This window comes from Pezoporus wallicus, unplaced genomic scaffold, assembly GCF_028554395.1.
Source record: "Pezoporus wallicus isolate ANWC-B61680 ecotype Strahan unplaced genomic scaffold, APGP_CSIRO_Pwel_v1 scaffold_7850, whole genome shotgun sequence".
NCBI classification, from domain to species: Eukaryota; Metazoa; Chordata; class Aves; order Psittaciformes; family Psittacidae; genus Pezoporus; species Pezoporus wallicus.
Window position 1 is genome coordinate 217,233 of NW_026639846.1, and position 20,818 is coordinate 238,050.

The window sequence follows — 20,818 nt, forward strand, 5'->3', positions numbered from 1 at the left end:
TGGCTCTATAACCGGTCCCTGGCACTGGAGCCCCCACCCGGCTCCAGGGTCCCCCTCCAGCACTGGAGCCCTTCCAGGAACTGGAGCTTCCACCCCGGTACCAGGCCCCCAATTGGTAACTGAGTCCCCAGCCAGCACCAAGACCCCCAGCCCTTTGCAGAGCCCCCCCAGTGGGACTGAAGCCCCCATCGAGTACCGAGCCCCCCCCCCTGCTGGTGTGGAGACCCTCAGTGGCCCTGGGTCCCCAATTGGTGCCAGTGTTGGCTGTGGGACCCATGGGTCCTGGGGCAGGATGCTGAACTGCGGGTGCTGGCACACATTGCTGGTCAATGCTGGACCATCACCCATGGGGGGGTGCTGTCACCCAGAAGGTGCTGTCGGGTCGCCCCCAGCCATAACCCTCAGGAAATACCAGAACAAGGACCCCTCCTCTTGGGTTGCCCTCATTTTAAGGGGATGCTGCAAGGCCATGTTCCACACCTGAGGGTAACAGAACAATCTGGGGGCAAGAAAAGCCCCAATCAACTCCTGTTTACTGCAGTAATGGGGGGGGGGGGGGGGTACAGCACCACGGGAGGGTGATGCTCAACCCCACTGGTGACCAAAGCCATCAGCAGGCACAGGCTCCAGAGCCCCACAAAAGACAAAGCCCAAGTCCTAGGCTGCTTTTAGGTACCCCAAAACCTCCTCTTGGCAAGAGGAGCCAGCCCTGCTCTGAGGTCAAGAGCCTCTTCCCAGCTGCTCTCCAGTTTCTCCCCATTGCTCTTTACTGGGAGCCATTCCACACACAGACACCCCTGTGCTGGGTACAAGAGCTTCCCCGAGCCTGCTGAGCACATGGCCCAGGGTACACCATGGATGGGGGATGCTACAGGACCAGAGCCAGTGCTGGTCCACACCTGATGGCCATGGTCCCCCAGATGTCCTTTCCAGCATCACCCAGCCTCTGGCGCTGGGCACTGAGGTAGCCGTGCTTGGGCCACCAGGTAAGTTTGACCCCATGGAGCAGAGCAAGAGCTCAGCTGCTGTTTTATTTCAAAGGTTAAAAGTCTGGTAGAAAAACAGAAATCCCCACGGAATTCAGTACCAGTTACAGACATGCACCAACACCCCAGAGCCCGGCAAGAACTCATCTCACCCCCACGGCCCTCTTGTCCTCTGCTTGCACCTCCAAGGACCAGATGAGAGGAAGAACAGGACCTACCCTCAATCTGGAAGGGCAAAGACCATGTGCCTGATGAAGAGATACTTTCCGAGAAGACCAGCTTGAAGCTGCCCATTGAAACCATCACATCACCCATCAGTTCCCACCTGAAGAGCTGCCCAGGCTGTCTGTGGTGCCTGGAGACCACCTCACTCTGGCTCACAGCAGTACCTCCTGATCCTTGTTAAATCCCTTTCCAGCCACTTTCCAGCTCCCACCAAGGGCGCAGAGACCAGCCAGGAGGTGGTTTTAGCTGGTCCAGCTGCCAAAACAGGTCTCAAATATGGGGAAAGAGCCCCCCTTGGTGTCAGCGCTGCAGTTCCGGCAGTTCTTGTCCTCTTTGCCTGCCCAGGCAAGCTCTGACTTCTGCTTCAGGACTGAGCAGAGCTGAGACTCATACCCACTGTCCCTCACATTGACATGAGCCCTCTGGAGCAAATCCCGGTCCGCAGGGTGAATCCTGCCCCCCTGGACACCCGTTAGCGTGGAGAGCAGGGCCACATCCCAGTCTGACTGCAGAGAACTGCTGCTGAAGACATGCTCAGCCGGAGCGTTCCATGGAGGAGGCTGAAGGAGGCCAGGGCATGGACCCTGCTCTTCGCCATGGCCCGGGAGGTCCGGTGCTCTTTTCTCTGCTGCTCTGACACCGAGTGAGCAACAACAGCCAGCTTTGGCCCCAAGCAGTTTTGGAGAAGGCAAGGGGCAGCCGGTCTGGCTCCTTGTGCTCTCCACATCAGGGCTGAGCACATTTCTGGGTGTGATTTCATTCTCCCCTCGGAGCTGCTCCCCTTTGGAGCTCACGTTCACCCTGCTCCAGCCACACTCACCAACAGCGCGGGCTGCAGCAGCCTCTGCGGGATCAAAACCCCCAGAGGCAGCTTCAAGGTGTGATGCAGGGTCCCCAGGGTCCCTGCACAGGCCCAGGTCCAAACAAACGGAGCTACAAGGTCTGCTGGAGAGCTCTGTGCTTAGGGGCAAGCTGCCAGCCTCCACTACACCAGGCAAGCCTGGCTCAGCCGCCTGTCCTGCACCCTGCCCACCCGTGCCCCCATCCCCTGGGCTTGTCTGCTCACATGGAGAGAGGCCACTACCACCCCACAGCTCCAGCCTGGGCTTCTTTGCCCCCTGGGTGCTCTGTCTGCAGAGCTGGCGTTTCCTGGAGGCAGGCAGTGCTTGTGGAAGGTGGCTGGCAGGCCCAAGCACTTGCTGTCCATGAGGTTCAGACGAGGAAGCCGTTGTCTCTCTGACATGAGGGTCCTCTATGCAAGCCCTCCAGCTCAGGTCAGAAGCCAAGCCCAAATCTGTATCCCCTAGCACAACCTCCTCCAGGGTGCCATGAGCAGCACAGACCCTTCTGGCGAGCCCTGCTCCAACAGAGCAGGTCTTGAACTCCCCTCCTTCACTGGGGTTACTGAGCCTGTCCCTGGGCAGACAAGGAGAACCTCCCTTGGTCTTCAGGCTGTGATCATGCTCTGTATCAATGAACAGCTCCTGCTCAGGCTGCTCCCTTTCCTTTCCCAGCTCTGCTGTCAGCATCTCCATTTCTCCAGTAACTTGTGCTTGAGGCACTAAGCGTTCATCTGTCAGGCAGGACCGAAGCACCCTGAGAAGAACCATCAGTTAATGCTCACTCTCCCTAGGCCTAGAACACCCTCCCCTGGGGAGAGGAGGCTTTTTCTGCATTGCAGCATGTTGGAAGCCCTCGCTCAGGAGGCACTAAGAAATCATAGCCTGGTGAGGCTCAGCAGTGACACTGCTGCTGGCAGAGATGGGCAGCACAAGGGGGCTCTCAGCCTTCTCACCACCCCAGGGGCTGGGCACAGGAGTGCTACAGAGCAGTGGGGTTTGCATCTGACACAGGGACAGAAGAAATGGGCTCAGCTGCCCTTGCTAGTTTAAAAGGCACTAGAAGGCCATGGGAGCTCCCTGAAGCCGCAGGGTATCTCCCATGGCTCATCCAAACTCGGCCTGGCAGGTGCCAGGTTGGTCCCTGCAGTCAGCAACCACTCTCCCTGGTGGCTGATTCCCTAGTGGCTGATTCCCTGGCACAGGACATGAGTTCGGGACCAGTTCCACAGCAGCATGGAGGCTCAGGCCCCGTTCCTGTGAGCGTGCCAAGCTGCACCACGCTGCCTTCCAGCTCCAGAGTTCCCAGATTCATACAGACTTACTTGGCTGAGTGCTCCACAAAGCTGCAGCTGAGCTGCGCGATGACACGGTCCACTGGGGTGTACTGCGAGGGGTCCAGAGCAAAGCGCTTGTGCTGGGGGCTCTGGAGATGCTGGAAGGTAGAAGAGACCCTTAGCCATTCCCAGGAGAGAAACGTGCTGTAACAGCCACTTCCCGCAGCCTTTCCACCAGATAGAGCCATTTGGAAGCAAATTTGGGAAACCCAGGCAATGCTATTACCCCTGCTTGCTTACAGGGAGTATTCTGTTCCCCCATAGACACCTGGTGATGAGGAGGTTGTGTCTGTATCTAACAGCAGCCTATAGCTTTCCCTAGCAGCTAGTGCAAATGCAGGCTCCAAGTACGTACTGTCTATCACCAAAGGCTGGGCTCTGAAAGCCACAGCTACCTTCCAGGAGATAAAAAAACCCTCTTCCCACCTTTTCAACCAGCCCATGCCCCCTGACTGCCATGGAATAGGGTTCCCACCTTACAGGTGAGGCAATGGGATGGTCCTTGAGACTCTCCTCCTCATGCGTGCTACAATACTCCCATTGTTTGCCCAGAGCAGGAAGTCAGAGCACAGATACACTATGGCTTTCATCTATAAGGCTGATCCTCCTAGATCAGCCATAAGGGCTGTGCATACAGCAGCCTGTCTTCCTTCCAAAAGGGATCATGGTGATAATGGGCATGACACGATTCATGAAGCTGCTGAGTGGGCCCCTTAACTTTGTCGGGGAACCAGGTCCCAGGGGAACCTTTACCTTCTGTAGCTCCTCAAAGGTCTCTTGGCAGCACTCACAGAATCCCCTCTTTTTCTTTGGCACAGTGACTGGTGTGGACTGGGGGCTCTTCTCCCCCTTGCTGCCTATTGGACAGGCTTCCACAGCCCTGCAAGGTAACAGCAAAGATCTTCCCTGCCCTCACTGACAGCCTCAGCAGGCACCCAATACTGCCTCTGAGCTACAGCTCGAGCCACAGCTTCCAGCCACCAGGAACAGGGCTCCTTTTGTCCACATCCAGAAGGCAAGTGGGTCTCTGGATGCCAGGAACCAGCAGGGCAGCAGTCACCAGGAGAGCTGGGTTAAAAACTAGCACAAAAGGAGCTACAACATACCTGGCTCTGCAAGAACTGGAGAGGCTTCTCAGAGGCTCAAATGGGCTGGAGCTTTTGGGAGCCAGGAAGTTCAGGTCAGGAAAGCTTTTGAACTGGTGATGGAAGGGCCGGAATTGCCTAAAACCAGCAGATCAAGACATCAGACTCCTGGCAGTGCTAGCCTGGTTAGAGCTGTCCTCCCTCAGAGGGGCTCAAGGTGCTGCCCCATGCATGCTGAGACACTGCCCATTGCTGTACTTTCACTTGGCTGTTCCAGAGATTTCCCACTCCTCACTGGAAGTACTAAACCTGATCCCCAGTAACAGCACTGATGGGGGCATCTTTTGGACAGGGGGTGGGCTTGCCTGCTCACCTACAAACCCACCTTTACCTCCAAGGCACATCAGCAGCAGGCAGCGCTTCCAGCTACACAGCAGCATGGAAAGGCTTTGGTTCTCAACCCACATCACCCTCTTCATGCTTTGTTGCATGCAGCACGTAAAACCTAATATTTGACACTGCAGCTGCCTTAAATGTTGCCTTCAGAATAATTCATTGGCAGTCAGGATACCGTTAGAGTTACAGAGTTGTTGGGAACACCACATAGATCAGATCCCCTTGTGCTGAATGCTGTAATCAAGTTACAGCCCCGACCTCGTGTTTCAAACTCCTTCATTTCAGAGAGCTCGAGCAGGTTAAGTGACCTGCTGAGGATCACAAATGGAATCTGAGCAAGGAAGCAAACTGTTGTCAAGTCTCGTTTAACACCTTCCCCCCCCCCGACACATGAGCCACCCAGATTGTTTCTCTAAACTCTATTTGCCTCCCTCTAGGAGAGGGTCAACTTCCCAGTGCGCAACAGGGTCTTCGAGGTAGCCAATGCTCTGCCTGCTTGGAAGAATATTCACTGCAAATAAAACCAGTAAAGGATTCCCTCCTGGAGCTCCTGAGGTTTTAAGGTGGGATATTTAGAAAGACCTCATTTACCTGCTCTGGTCTTCAACCTTCAGAAAAGGGGGCTTCAATTTTCCTGTTAGAAAGCGAGCTGGTTAGAAGTTGCTCTGGCCAAATTCCCTACTCATTCATTCATTCATTCATTCATTCCCCAACAAAACTGGGCTGCAGAGCCAAGCTCACCGGTACTTCTGCCATTGTGAATGCCAAGTGATGGCTAAAGCACAGCCAAAACAGCCTTTGAGGTAATCTACAGCAGCCCTCACCTCTAGAGTTCTCAGTAGGGTGATGAAACTCCAGAGGCAGCCCAACTGTGGGCTGTTTCCAATTTAAAAGAACACCCTGCTAAGTTCCTTGCATCTTTCATGTCTCCCCAGTCTTATCAGCGAGTGGCCTCACCCCAAGCCTCTAACTCTGGCTTGAATTCTAAAACCTGCCATGCATCCTCAATGTAAAACATGCCACCAAGCATGAGACACGAGTTTATGAGAACCATACTGCAGCAGCAGTTGCACAAGCCCAGAGCTCTGCATCAACCCTTCCCTATTTACATTTACACAACAGCCTGGAGTTCAGAACAGCTCAGGCCAGGGCAGTTAAGTCAAAGCAGTAAGAGCTGCTGGAGACAAATCAACATGCTGCATAGCCAAGCCTGGCATGAGAACACTGCTAAAGGGCAATATCTGGCCTCTGCTTGGTCCCTGAGGAGGGTGAACAGCAGCTATGCTTCCTAGAGAGGCATAAGATATATTAAGGGAGCAGAAGAAAGCCTCAGCAGTGCATTCAGGGAAAAGGCTTTCAGGGCCAGGCTGGGAGAAGAAGCTACCAGTTCTCCTTCACAGGTTATGTTCAACTCAAAAGTGATAACATGACACTCGGCCTGGAAATCCGAGTACAGACCTGGTTAAGAACCAAACACACACCAAGGTATTCCCACAGGGCATCTGCCTGACCCTGAAACCAAGCCTCTCGTGCCTGCCTTATGCCTCTGAAGGGCGAGGTGTCTTGTTTTCCTGTGAGCCTGGCACTCAGTGCTATTTTCTCCAACGAAATGTGAAGCTCACCCTCCAGAAAGGCTGAGTCCCCCTGCCCTCACCACTTAGTTCCTCGAGCCTCCACCTGAGCTCGCATCAAATGTGCTGTTATGTCACTAAAGTAGCTATTTAAGTGCAGGATCAATTTTTCCATGTAAATGCTGCCAAATGCTTAGCACTTCTGAGAGCAAGGCCCCATTTAGGGCCCTAGATGCAACTCAGAGTGGTGTGAGGGTCCTGAGCTCATGGCAGAGTGCTGAACGGTGACAAACAGCTCAGCTGTCACCACAAGTCCCCACATGGGGTTTGGAGTGTGCCACAGACAATCTGCCTTCATCCAACAGCTCTTCAAGCCTTTTTTTACCACCTTTCCCCTTCCTAACCTGGAAAATAATCTTCCAAGTGTGACAAACACAATCCTGGTTGGAGTCTGCTCTATTACTGACTGTTCACTCTCTAATGAGTGAAGTCAAACAAGTCACCAAGTAACTTACCCTACTGGTGCCAACCTCAGAACCACAACTGGCTCTCTTGTCTAATTGCAGATGAGAACCTGTTTTTCCCCCCTTTCCCTCCTCCTTTGGAAGTGTTATCCCTAGACTGGTGTCTCAGCAGTATGTTTCAGCCTAACAGAAGTGAGTGGGATGCGAGGAACATGCTCTCCTCTGTAGGATGCATTATTCTTTGAAACATCATTTGAGCCAGTGGGTTCAATGTGGAGTGCCAGCAGCAGAGCTCTCAGGTGTCTTGGGATTCTGGGAGCAAATGGTTTACGGCATTTTAAAAGCACTCCCTGAAATAAAAGGCTTGCACATCCTTATACATCCTCGGCTGTATAAGGATGCTGCAGCTAGACTCAGAGAAGGAGCTGCAAAACCCATTCAAGAGAAACTGCCTTAACAGTTTGGCGTATTTTGGATTACTGAAGCTTCAGATGGATTTTCAAATTCCAAGAGAGGCTTCTTCAAGCAGCTCTGCATCCGAGTGTAAACTGGAACACAACTTCCATGCCTACCTTTGCACGTTTTCAATCCGGTTGCAAGGCATTTCACCTGAAGGAGAGATTGAGATATTTAGCATGGGAGCCAGCACAGGCAGAACTGCAGCCACTGACCCCAGAGCAGCAAAGTGCGATTACAGGAGTCTCACCCACCAGTTCAGAGGCCCTGCATCAGAGACTGTATCGCCTTTCCCTGATATTTTGCCTCCCAAGTTACCTAGATTTAGTTTAGATACAATACACAGGCTGCCACTCTGATCTTAATGCTCTACCTTCTCCTTGACCTCTCCAGCACATTAAAAAGTGGTTCAGAAAGCTTCAGAAAGCCAGTGTACCAGCCACATATGAGCTTTGTTTTACCCCTAGCCCCTTATATAAGTCAAAATGAGCATTTGCTGTGCTACACATGATGTTGATAACCCATGGCTGCCTCATTCTTATCTGGTTTCACCCCCACTTTTGCAATCTCCATCAATAAACAGAAGCATCAGATTGCCTAGTGTTGGATGAAGAACTAGGAGATGACCCTGCTTTCTAGCCTGTCAGCACTAGAGGAGCTAGGAGAATTGCTTAGAGCTACCAAGGGATCCAGAGTACCTCAAACTGGCTGGAGTTGTCAGTTACCTCTGTCTTCTGGCACTGCTTCCTTGCCTCGGAGACCACACGCAGCAGCTGTTGAGTGTATGACAACATATCTGTGCAGGTGAGATGTCAAAGAACCATAGCTCAACCAGAGAAGCTTGTTCCCCTTCTGTCTGCAGCCCAAGTTTAACTCCTGATCCACACCAGACAAAAGCACACAGCTCCTGAACCAGTCATCACCTGGCAGCATCACCACCACATGGTTCATCTGCCCAAGGAGCAGCCAAAGAGGAGTGCTCTCAGGGATGGCATCCTGGTTTGCTCTTTAGCAGAGCTGGAGGCTGGCTTTAAGCCCCTGTGGACTTGAGGCACTGTTAGGAGTTGTGCAGCACACAGATCAGACCCTGACATTTGCAGCACCACTGTGGTTCAGTAGAGCTGGCTGCTCAGGAATATACAAGCAGTGGCTGCCTCCATCACACACCCAGACAGGCTCAGCCACAGCAGTATGTCACTGTCATTAGACACTCAGGAACCTTTTACTCTAGGCCTATTATTAGAATCAGAGTTTTACCATCTGTCTTTCCCATCACCCCCTCCCCATTCATCACCGAGATGGGAAGTGCCTTCTAGCACAGAACCAGGAACATTAGCACTTCCTAATTAAAAATGACCAAATCCTGCCATTAGCATGATCTGTACTTCCAGGTCAATTAGTAACAGTGGTCTTTTTGGAACAAATTAATGCACTGACCAAGCCATTAACATTTTCTAATACTACAGCTTCAGTATATTACAGCATTGGCTATTGTAAACGTGATGGTAGCATAGAATGAATCATAGAATGGCTTGGGTTGGAAAGGACCTTAAGATCAATGCACTGCCATGGGCTGGGACACCTTCCACTAGACCATGAGCATGCTCTATACACGTAAGTTCATTTGGTTTTTGGAGGGCAGACCTAGGCCGCCATGGTCAGGATGGCATCAGTCACGTACCAGATATTGCTTGCAATTCCTTCTGTACCACACTCCCTACATCACTTCTGCTCCACCTGCCTCCAAAATCACTCATTATACCAGCAGCTAATTTCAGCCTGCAGAGAAGGATACCATCCACGTGCAGGATCTGGACTCTCCACAGGCGAGCGCTGGCGAGGATACTGCTGCCACTGCAGGTGTCCTGTACAGAGAGGTTTGGCAAGGTACAGTTCAAAGCAGAGATGCCTGTGGGAGCACAAGCAGCTCTAAATCTACTTTAGAGATTTTCCTGTTGCCCAATTGACAGACCATTGTGTAGCTGTTATTAAAAATCAGCAGAAAAGGTTCAAACTCATGCTTTATCTATCCCAAATTAATAGTAGCACCTAAGTCAAATTTTTAATCCCTGCTATAACATGAGCTTCCAAGTGAGCACCAAGATTCATGATTTCAGTGAAAGGACCTCAGGGAGCCTTTTGCCCCAGCTATATGGCTTTAGCTCTTTCTAGGCTAAAAAGTCATCAGATAATGGGTCTTGTATTAACCATTCTCTTGTATGGAGCACCCAGATCACTGGGACAGGCTTTAGAAGTACTAACATGGACGGAAGACATGGCTCTGTGGAGAACAGCAACCAGGAGCACTGCACAATATTCTGCAGGCCACAAGGAACTGCTTTGTACCTCTACCAGCCCCAGAATCTGCTCCCTTCAATAGGGCAGGGGCTCTGGAGAAGTGGCTGGCACTGGTTCTGCACTGCTCAGCAGCACTTTGAACCTACTCAGCTAAAGCCCATCCACACACAGCTCACCTGATTCTTCATGGCCTTCTGCAGCAGTTCCTTTCCCCTGCTGATCAGGACCTACAGGGAAAGAAGCCAAGTACTGTGTTAAAGCAAAGAGCTACCAGGCAGCAGTAAGCCGAGGGCAGTGCGGCTGTCCAGCAGGAATGATTTCTAGTGATACCTGCCCTCTGCTAAGGAGAGTCTGGCCAAGACTTTATCTCAAAGGCAGCAGGACTCAGCATTTCCAGGGAGCACAAACAGCAGAGGCACCTCTTAGGTCTACACCAAACAGCCATTGACTGAACAGCAGTGAGTACTCCAGAGCCAGCCAAGAGGAAGCAGCAGCTTAGCCTGGAATGCCAGCCACATCCTAGTGTGCTGGCAGGGGTTAGGAGCAGCCTTGCTAGCCCTTCCTGGGAACCAAGTCTTATTTACAAGCCAATGATTTCAGCATGCAGGTTAAGTTCTTTGTAAGACAAGTGGGTTGTGCTGTGAGCAAGGACAAGGGAACAAACACTTTGAGGGAGTGAAAGCCAACATCAGCTCAGGCTTCCCACCTGCACGTGGTCCAGGTCCAGCTGACAGATGCCCACGACCTAGACTGGGGTAGCAGGCTCTCCTCACAGTCACAGCTTGCAGCAGATACCAGTGGTCAGCACAGGACGTTTGAGCTTTGGCCACAAGCACTAACAACCAGAAAGCCCAGAACAGGACCCAGGAGAAATCCCCTGTTGCAGACCTCCCAGGTTACAACAGCCTTGTCCTACCTGTGTCTGTGAGCATGCACCAGACCCTGCGACAGTTTTAGCTTGTCTACATGTTCCTGGCTTTTCCAGACACACGTCTGCATCAGGATGATTGCATATGCTGGTGGGAAGGCAGCCAAGCCCTCTATTTCCTCTGCCATTTGAGCAGATACCCTTGTTTACTAGCTCACAGCTGTGATGTGCACATTTGAGCTGACAACGATGTGCAGATACAAGGAACATGGGTACGAATACGAATCATCAGACCAGGGGGAGAAAAAAAACCACAACCCAAACTAAAGACCCAACACAGTTGCTCAGAGCAGGAACAACTTTATATTCCAACACTGGTCTCAGGTTCTACCCCTTCCATCTCTTGCGCTAAACTCTGACGTTGCCTAAACCTTCATAGACACTTCTATACACTTTATAGACACTTATAGGTCTTACAGTGTCTGAGGGCTTCTGGTGAGGTCTGGGATGGTTCCCTTTGGAGGAAGAAGGCACTGGGCCCGTGGCTTTTGCATCTTCTGAAGCTTCGTTGCTGGGCTTCTCAGGCCGAGTTCTGGCTCTGCCTCGTTTGGCTTCTTTGTTGCTGGAAACCACGTAGCTGACTTCTTTGCTAAGGAAGCTTTCGGTCACCTGCAGCAAGAGACAGAACAGAGCAGCTCTGAGACTGTCCAACTCCAAGCTGCAAGAGACCTGCTAAACAAGAGCTGTCCCCTTTAGCTTAACCCCACACACTGCTCATGGGCTGCTGAAAGTACCCATCTCTATAAGGAGCTGCTTTTCCCATTCTTTGATGCCGTCTCCCAGAAGGAGAGGAGACCCTCAGAGAGCACATGTGCAAACCATCAGCAGAACCTTCCGATTGAGCCCGTCCCCCACTCTCTGCTCCTCAAGCAATGGTTTCAGAGGAAAAGCTGAGGAAAAGGCCCTGACATCACACACGAGCGGGCAGAGCTCTGTTCTCAGGAGCACATCCACTGCCATTAGCCATTCTCTTCTCAGGAGAGCAGGACACGGTAGGAAGGGAATTGCTGAGACAAGCAGCTCCACATAGAACAGGGCGATAGGGAATGAGGAAGCCGAAACACAGAGAAGCCTTTGCACAGGAGCCAAAAGCTGGAGGAAGATGTGGAAACACAAGGCTTGGGATACTCACAATGCACTGACCCCACTGCAGCCCCATGCCACAGGACCCCGGTTAGCACCTATTGGGAGATGCTCCCACAGCACACAGCCAGCTCCCAGCTTGTGTCCCACAGCCCACGAGGCCGTAACCACTGCCTGGACGGTGCTCCCATCGCCACACGACCAGTTAGCACCTACTGGAAAGCACCCCCATCGCTGCACAACCGGTTACCAACGCCTGGCTGCTGCCCCACGGTCAGGCACACCGCTGGCATCTATCAGAAGGTGCTCCCTCTGCCAGGCACCCCGTTACCCCCGTCTGAACCATGGCCCAGGCAGCTCCCCCGCCCCTCAGGACCAGACCACCCGGGGGAGTCAGGAGCCGGGCCCAGGAGGAGCCAGCGGGGTGCAGAGAGGGCCGAGGGCGCGCCGGGACCGGAGCCGGGAGCCCACGTTCCAACCCCAACCCCACCGCCGGGCCCACCGCCGCCTCACCCCGCCGAGGCGCCTGATGGCCACGGCCAGCTCCCGGGCAGCGCGCCCGCTCGGCAGGTCCAGGTAGAAGGACTTCCCGCGGAGGGGCCGGGGCGCCCCGGGACCCGCCATGGTGCCTGGCCCGGGACCCGCCGCCGCCGTTTAAACTCGGGCCCGCCCCGTTCCCAACGGCGGCCGCACAGGGATAACGCCGCGGAGCTGCAACGCCATAGGTTTGTCCTGCGCGGCCGCCGTCCCGCATGCGCGGTGGTGGTGGTGGCGCTGGTCCAAGATGGCGGCGCCCGGTAGGGAGGAGGCGGCAGCGACGGGGGGGTTCGCGGCCTGGCTGGCGGCGCGGCTGGAGGCGCTGGGCCTCGACCGGGCCGTGTACGGTGCCTACATCCAGGGGCTGCTCCGAGAGGAGGAGAGCGACGAGGAGCGGCTGGAGGCGCTGCGCGGGGTCCTGGCCGCCTGCCTGGTGAGCGGCGGGACGGGACGGGACGGGGGGTTCCGCTCACCCCGGAGCGAGGGGCCGGGTCCCCTCGAGGAGTTGAGGGGCAGCCGCGGCCTCGCCGTGCCCGGGGAGGTCTGGTGCGGAGAACCGAGGAGACAGGCGGGCATCGCCCCCTTGAAGCCTGGGGATTTCTCCTCGGTCTTCATCTCCTTTGGGAGCTGTAAGGTTTCCACAGTGTCTTTATCTCAAGGTGTTTCTTGTACCTGAGCCGAGCAGATAAGGCATCATCCAGGATCTGCTTTTGTTGAAGGCATGCTGACTTCTTAAGATAGATCCTAAGGTTGGGAATCACAAGCCCTTGGTCCTTCTACTGTTCCTGTGCCTCTCACAGCCTCAAATACCCCGCATTGGTCCTTGTAGCATCTCCTCCCCAGCCTGGGCACCTTCTGGTGGGTGTTCAGCCCTGAGCTGTGCTTAACTGCTGTAGGCTTGGGGCCTTGCACATATTGGAGCAAAAGGTGGAGGCTTTTGTGTCTGCTTTCATCTCCTTGTCTGGCCTCCAGTTGTGGAGAACTCTGTTGTTGCTGTCCCCCATGCAGGTGAGCTTTGCTCTGCTCAATGGGCAGTGTCCTCGGTGATGGTTTGTCCTGGAACTTGAAGGTGGTTTTTCAGGTCTTCCTCAGTGGTGAACAACTGTGAAGGCACCCACTGCCCCCTCTAGAACGTGCTCGGGGCAGGCCCAAGGTTGTCCCTGCTGGTGGGAGGGGATGGTCTGTCAGTACAACCAGAGCAGTTTCAGCTCTGTACCCCTGTTTTATCCAGTCCAGTTTATTTGCCTTAGTGAGATTGGTTTGGAGTGGCCTTTGAGTAGCTTCTCTGCAGCCTTGCTCAGAAGAGGGACGATGCTGGGCAGTGCATTTCTAGAGTGGAGACACCCTGATGGCCTTTCCTTGGTGTCTGTGGGGCTGTTACACCTTGAGAGCCAGTGCTAGGAAACCAATGGGTGTTGTTAGAGCTGTATCATGGGACAAGGAGCTCACTGGGGGTGTGTGTACCATGTCAGGGTGCTCTCTAGTCCTGAGCTGTTTAAAATAAGTAAGTGCATGGCATTACTTGTGTCGTCCCAGGTTAACCCAAGCCCTGTGTCTGCATTTAACAAGGAGATGGTATGTGAAAAGCTGTGATTTGAGCTTACTGCAGGGCGTTCAGGTTCTTTGCAGCCGGTACTTTTCATACCTGGCTCATGCTTGTTTAAAGCTTTGTTCCAAGCCTGAGAAGTCTCTTTTCCCTCCCTAGGAAGAAGATCTCTTACACGATGCTTGCAGGGAAGTGGTGGAGAAGTGGTCTGAATCTCAGGTTGTTGATGCCACAGAGAAAAAAGCAGGTAGTATCGCTGCTCAGTGTGCCCTTCCTCGTGGTGTGAGTGCTTTGCAGGGCCTTGCCAAGATGAGAACTGTGTGCTCGTCCTGCCAGGAGTTAAAACCACTGCTGCTACCGTGTGTGCTTTGCTTCTCATTGTCATTACTGCTTATTTACTGTTTTGACTTGAACTGGGAAATGAGTAGTTTCACTTGTGGCTGTCTCTGGCATCCTGCTGCTCTTTGAGTTCAGAATCCTGCACATGAAAAGCTCCTTGTTGCGTTTTCGTTTTTTTGTTTTTTTTTTTAATTCCCGTAGAACTTTTTCAGTTTCCCTTCATAAAACAGCCAGGGCTTTCCCTCTGGTCAGTGCTCACTGCACTCTGCTGGGAGCTGCAGTTGTGATGGTGTATAAAGCCTGGGCTGCTTCAGTCTGTGGCAGTTTGGAGAGCCAGTGGCTTTATCCACATGCACCCATGGAGAGCTGGGCTGTCCCCTCTGCTGCTGCTCACCCCAGTACACATCAGGACATCTCCTCTTTCACAATCTTCTAAATCCCCCATAAATGCTTGTGGGGGATGCTCTGTGAGGCTGCTGTTGCTGTACTAATGCTGCTCCTCTCCCAGTCACATCTATAGCCCCACTGTTTCTTTGTGCCCTCTCTGAATCCATCTTTTGACTTCAGCTGTCGGCTCAGGAGTGAAGGAAGGTCATCATGGGAGGCTTGTTCTGGTCAGTGGGCAGAGCTCTGGAGTACAATAAACTCATATGCTGGCAAGATTTAGCTGATTTAAGCACGCTGCATGGATCAGTTAGTAATCCTCCAACTGCCCGTAGCCTGTGACCGTGTCGCATCCCTTCTGGCTAAATCCTGCTTTTTGTTTGCTTTGCATTTTTTGGTTGGTTCTGGTTGCAAGCAGAATATTGTCACTGACTGATGTCCTTCTAGAGGAGTGCTCCCAGTGAGCCCTTATCATGGAATCCCAGAATCTAACAGGCTGGAAAAGACCTTTAAGATCATCAAGTCCAGTTGTTCCCCAGCACTGCCAAGGCCACCACTAACCCGTGGCACTGAGGGCCTCATGTACATGCTGTGAACTCTTCCAGGGATGGTGACTGCAGCCCTGCCCTGGGCAACCTGTTCCAATGCCTGAGCACCCTTTGGGGAGGGAATTGTTCCTCAGCTCCATCTAAACCTGCCCTGGTGCAGCTTGAGCCTGTTTCCTCTTGTCCCATCCCTTGTTCCTTGGGAGCAGAGCCCAGCCCCTCCTGGCTCCATCCTCCTGTCAGGCACTTGTAGGCAGCGATCAGGTCCCCCCTGAGCCTTCTCCAGCCTAAACCCCCCAGGTCCCTCAGCCGCTCCCCATCACACTCCAGGTCCTTCACCAGCTTCATGAGGCCTGTGTTTCTATAGCACTTGTCTAAACCTCAGTGTTTCACCAGTCTCGCTCAACTCCTCTGTATAGACAAGGCAGCTGAACCACACATGCAGCAGTCTGTCCTTGGCCTGACCTTGCCTTTTGCCTGGGGACAGGGACAAGTTACACCGTTCTGTGCATTCAATAAAGCCCTCTTTTGGGGACAAGTGATTGGAATTGCTAGAGCTCCTGCTGGACTCCTCCTGCTTATACTGTCGGTTACCTGCAGGGCTGGTTTTTTACTTGTCGCAGGAAGAAGGCAGCAGTGTGTGTCTACCTTGTTAGAAGTGCAAGGATTTAATTATTTCACTGTGGTTCCATGAAAGGATAAATCCCCAATGGAGTCAATATCTACTTAGAATAACAGAATCCTGAGGAGAAGCTATTAACAAGCTGAACACTTCAGTGGTAGAAGGTAGCTATGTGCGCACGTGGCACATCGTGCCGTGTCTGATGCTCTGACTCCTTGCCAGATGAGATCCAAGCCATCGCCAGCATGATGGAGAAGCAGGCCAAGATTGTGGTGAAGCCCAAAGAGGTCTCCCAGGAGGAGAAGCAAAGGAAAGCTGCTCTCCTGGCCCAGTATGCCAATGTGACAGATGAGGAGGAATATCCTTTTCCTGACCCAGCTGAGACTCGGTGCGTTGAAGGATAATGGTTATTAGAGATTTCCTAAAGGAAAACAGTCTTTATTGGGAAAATTGGGGAAACTTTTCAATCTTCCTTCTCCATGATAAAATAACTTCCATGGAGAAAAGCAAGGAAGCTCCTTGTTTGTGGAGTGCTGTGAGCAGATGCTCCTTTGAGGATGCTTGTCTGGGTAAGGTTCCTCCAGTCCAGGTATGTTGCAGAAGAGGGGGGAATCGCCTCCTGGTAACTCTGTACATGGTAGTTAATGAATTGAATTAATCTATTGCTTTGTAATGAGAAATCTGCTGAAAAAATCCTTTTTAGAGTGGTATAAAGTGGGAGAGTTTAAAGTTCACTTGTAATGCTGAAGAACAAGTTCTTCCTTACAGAGCGAAGTTGAATAGGAAACGGGAAGGAATGGTACCTGGTGCTTGAGCAGCAGGAGGGAGCTGAACATGTGGGGTCTGTGTCTGTGAGTGTTCAGCTGCTTCCTTGTGACTTGACAGAAGGGTTATTTGGCATGTTTGGAGTCAAGTGTGACTGTCCAGAGGCACAAGGTCATTACTGATGTCCATATTTCCTTAATCATCTCACTGGTGAGGATGAACAGGACGGATCGACTGCGACAGCAGTAAACCTGGGGTCAGAAAAATGTATCCTTTGAATTCTGGGTGACCCAGGCTTTATGGAAGGAAGGCAGCTTGCATGGTGAGTTCCCATTTCCCATCTTTCCTTATCCCTATTGATTCTCCCCATTGCTTTAGGGCCACCTTCTAAGTCTGGTGATTATTTTTCTTCTCATGTAGCCTGACCTTGCTCATAATGAGAGTTAGAGTTTCACGTGTGCCCTCTGCACAGCCAAGACTGGCCCTGTCAGTCTCTTTCTCTCCTCTGTCCCTGCCTTCCCTCTTCTGCCCTCTTTGCAGCTTCACAGAACATGCTTATGAGTAAGAATAATTCTCCTATGAACATGAGCTTAATGTTAGCTGATGTCCAGAGAGGGAAGTCACATTGGGAATTACTAGAAGTGCATCAGAAACAAAACTACATACCGGTTTTAAGAATCTGTAGTGACTTGATTTTTCTACTAACAAATCCTTTCCTAGGCAGTGTGCATTGACTCTGCATGACTTTCCTATTTGGAAAAGAAGAATAGGTTGGATGGGGTTTGGAGCAAGCTGCTCTAGTGGAGGGTGACCCTGCCTGTGGCAGGGGGTTGGAGCTGGATGACCTCTAAGCTCCCTTCCAACCCAAACCAGCCTGGGATTCTATGAAAAACAAGCAGATTCCTTTTTCCTTCTCTGTTCCTCATTCTGAAATTCCTTGCCTGCTTGGTGAGGAAGCAGAAGAGGGAGCCAGAAGGTGAAGGGGGGAGGTAGAATAAACCACCTCATGTGCTAAAGCTTTGTCTAGTTTAAAGCCCCAAAAATAGGGCTGCAGAGCGGAAGCTGCATGGCTTCAGCCAGAGCCTTGTCTGCCCTTAACACGCCCCCAGCGCTGTTCCGAAACACCAACGTGGAGGATGTGGTGAATGCCAGGAAGCTGGAACGGGAGCTGCTGCGGGATGAGTTCCAGAAGAAAAAAGAGCAAGATAAAGTCCAGCGAGAGAAGGACAAGCTGGCCAAGCAGGAGCGGAAGGAAAAGGAGAAGAAAAGGACACAGAAAGGCGAGCGAAAGCGGTAGCTGCAGTTCTGCAGTCGGACTCTCGAGGGGATAAGAATACTTATGAATATGGTGTGTGTTTAAAAAGCAGAAATTCTGGACACGTGCTGGCGAGTGGCTCTTTGGAAGCGTTTGGGGTTTTTTTTCTTTGTTTTAGTTAGCAGAAGAGAAATTTCAAGCACCTCCTAAACTCGAAGTGTGCCATGTGCCTGTGGTGTCAGTGACCCAGTCAGTTCTTGTGGCCAGTGTCTGTACCAAAGAACGGTGAAGTGATGATGTCTGTGGTTTTAAATTGATTTGTCCTTGTTACCACTTCAAGCAAAGCAAAACACAATGTAGGAGAGGGCTTCCAAACTGCGTCCTCCTGCCAGCCTTGGTTTGCAGCAACAGTTAGGATTTGAAAACAGAGCAGAGCCTCTTTCTGATGTGTAATCAAGGATCTGCTGCTACAAGGCAAATGTGAGTTTATTTACAGTAGCCTTGAAAAACGTATTTGCAAATACATGTATTTCTGCTGCCAAGAACAGCACTAGGTCACACTGTGCCTGTGCTGAGAGAGCAGGGTTGGAGCTCACCTCGGTGAGGGCAAGTGCTGTTCTGCAGCGAAAGAAAGGGAATGAGGTGAAATTCAGGCAAGTTGCAGCTATGGGATGGCATCACCCACAGGTTTTTGGTCAGGTAAAGGCTTTGGTGCAGTGGTAGCAAATTGGTCAGTTCCTTCTGCTACTTCAGACTTGATGCCAGTAGCTGGAAAATGGTGCTCCCTGCCACTGCTCCGGCCATTGCCAGGGTGAGTGGTTGAGCGTGACGCAGTGCTGAGTGGCTGTGAGTTGGATGCACTGGGTTTACAGGCTGGTGGCTTTTGCCAGGCACAGTTACTGCCAGGGCTGAACACTGCTCTTGCCCCAAAGGGCTTGGTACCTGCTGTTTCCAGCCTTTTCTGTGCTGGTGTCATCCACCTCTGGAGAGGAGAACACTAACTGCTGTAACTGAGTGTGAAAGAGCTGCAGTGTTCTCGGGGTGCGGGAGGAACTGGCATGCCCAGAGCTTCCTTCTCTGGGTGCCATGTGCTCCTGGCAGTTGCTAGCCCCATCGCCTGCTTTCAGCACCAGTCTGCCTCAGTGGCCGTGCCTCCTGTTTAACTCGCTGCTGCAAGTGTATCTAACTGCTTTATCTTTGGACTTGAATAATAAAACTGGTTGGCCAAGAACTGGGTTCCTCTGTTAGAATGAAAGTCACGGTTGGTGGTTGTGTGGTTTGGGGCTCCCATCTGGCCTGTCCTGTGTCCTCACTGTCCCTCACCCAGCAGCAGTGTTTCTGAGGGCTGCCCCAGTGCTGCTTCTCCTGGAGTCACACCATTTCCAAAGCTGGAGCCCTCCGGTTGTAAACCTTCAGAAGAAAGAGCTGCCTTCACCCCCTCATAACAAGAACTGCCGCCCTCGACCCACTGCAGAGCTCAGGAGCCAAACAAGAACGAACAGCTGTGTCATGCATGTCAAAAGGTGTACAAGTGATAAGGTCTGTACAGATCCGGGAAGGGTGCAGTCACAAGCATGCTGTGGCAGCTCTTTCAAACAAGCAGATTCCCCTCTGGTCCCCCTTTCACCCTGCACCCACAGACAAGTGCAGGTTGGCAGTGGTTTGTTGTGTCTGGCTCCCTAAGATTGCATGCCACTGGTCAGAAAAGCCCTTCTAGGGACAGGGAAAGAGCAACAAGGGAAGGCCCAGCCCCACAGTGCCCAGCCCACAGCCTTGGGCAGAGCAAGAGCACCACAACCGTGCAGCAGCACCCACTACACAGCTCCACAAGCTTCTGCTGCTGGAAACTGAGGAGAGTGCTGCAGTCTTGTGCAAACACCAAAGCACGTGAACTGGCTGCCCCTGAAGGGTCTCAGCTGCAGGCAGCAGCTCTGCCATGGAGCTGCTAGAGCCCATGGTTTTCACTGCTGACTCAGTGCCTCAAGAGAGCTGAAGGCTGATGCTTGACTGATGCTCAGGACGTTCAGGAGTGTGTATTGGCATCAATACCAAGAAATGCATAGAGCAGGAATGCCCCAGACAGGCTCCTCGGATTTCTAGTGCAGACACTGAAATCATTGCATCAGGTTCCTCTGGCAATACAGAGCTTGTAACTAGTGAGATACTTGCAGGGAAAATCCACCACTTTGGCTTCCCTGCACTGATACAATTCCCCCCTGGTTTGTCCTATGTTACAGTCACTTCTCTCTACCCCAGAATAATTTCAGTATCACTATTGCTGTATACCTCTGGACGCACTTCAGTAATTAACTGAAAATTACAGTCCCTATTAATGGCTCAAGTTCTAGGAGCTGAGGCTGTGAAGACAATCACAGAACAAATGCTCTTCAACCAAAGCTAATTTATTTCTTACCAGACAGACTGAAGTCAGTGCAGTGCTGCTTTTAACATCAACATATCCTAGGGTGAACCAAACCAAGCTTCATGCAGTGATGTGTGGCAGGAAGGTGGGCTTTGCTCTCCGGCCCCGATAAGCTGCTTGCTCTGGCAGTGCTTTTGGTCATTTGGTGATCAAAAGTGACTCTGGTTCCTGCTGCATCTCCAGTTGATTTCTTTCTCCCATCATCCTGTGACAATTTATGTGGTGCAGTCGCACCTTTTTGCGTATCAGGATTTCCAGAAGTAAGAAGAACAGAGACATGTAAAATAGCAGGGTATCCAGGCAAGGACAGCTGAACAAATTTAATCCACACATTATAAGTGCGATGCTACAAGTGTTAAAACCCCATGTATCTCCTGAGCCACATAATACCAGCATTTTGTAGTGGTGAATAAGTTACTTGTGCTCTGTACAGGTTAAGATACACAGATAAACAAGTACTCAGAGCTGTCAAAAACACAGAGGTCAGATAAGAAGTCTAAAATATAACAATCCAATTTCAAACCAAACTAGTGAAAAGAGTAACTTTGGGAAAACCTACGTCTCAGAATGTTGTGATGCCTCTTCCAATTTTCAAGTGAAGGTATTAAAAACAGTGCTCATTATTTTTCAGCTGCTGCACAGCTTTTAAAAGGATAATCCTGTGTGCATGTTGTCTTTTGATTAGGTTTAAATACTTTAAAACGGAGGTTTCTTTTGTTTATTCCCCGAGAGCAT

The 20,818-nt window shown here is 51.9% G+C and overlaps 2 protein-coding genes across 2 annotated transcripts; one reads left to right on the forward strand and one right to left on the reverse strand.

Moving 5' to 3' along the window:
* Positions 1–1,367: 1,367 nt before the first annotated feature.
* On the reverse strand, positions 1,368–12,302 carry DBF4B (DBF4 zinc finger B). Its single transcript, XM_057416626.1, has 11 exons — positions 12,182–12,302; positions 11,003–11,194; positions 9,834–9,884; positions 9,155–9,224; positions 8,085–8,155; positions 7,476–7,512; positions 5,460–5,502; positions 4,494–4,610; positions 4,141–4,267; positions 3,376–3,485; positions 1,368–2,807 (listed from the first exon to the last, which is right to left on the reverse strand). The coding sequence occupies exons 1-11, from the start codon at positions 12,290–12,292 to the stop codon at positions 1,454–1,456; spliced, it is 2,283 nt and encodes a 760-aa protein (XP_057272609.1). The 5' UTR covers positions 12,293–12,302; the 3' UTR covers positions 1,368–1,453.
* Positions 12,303–12,441: 139 nt separating this feature from the next.
* CCDC43 (coiled-coil domain containing 43) lies at positions 12,442–18,892 on the forward strand. Its single transcript, XM_057416643.1, has 5 exons — positions 12,442–12,638; positions 13,911–13,998; positions 15,864–15,999; positions 16,615–16,673; positions 17,516–18,892. The coding sequence occupies exons 1-5, from the start codon at positions 12,453–12,455 to the stop codon at positions 17,701–17,703; spliced, it is 657 nt and encodes a 218-aa protein (XP_057272626.1). The 5' UTR covers positions 12,442–12,452; the 3' UTR covers positions 17,704–18,892.
* Positions 18,893–20,818: the final 1,926 nt, after the last annotated feature.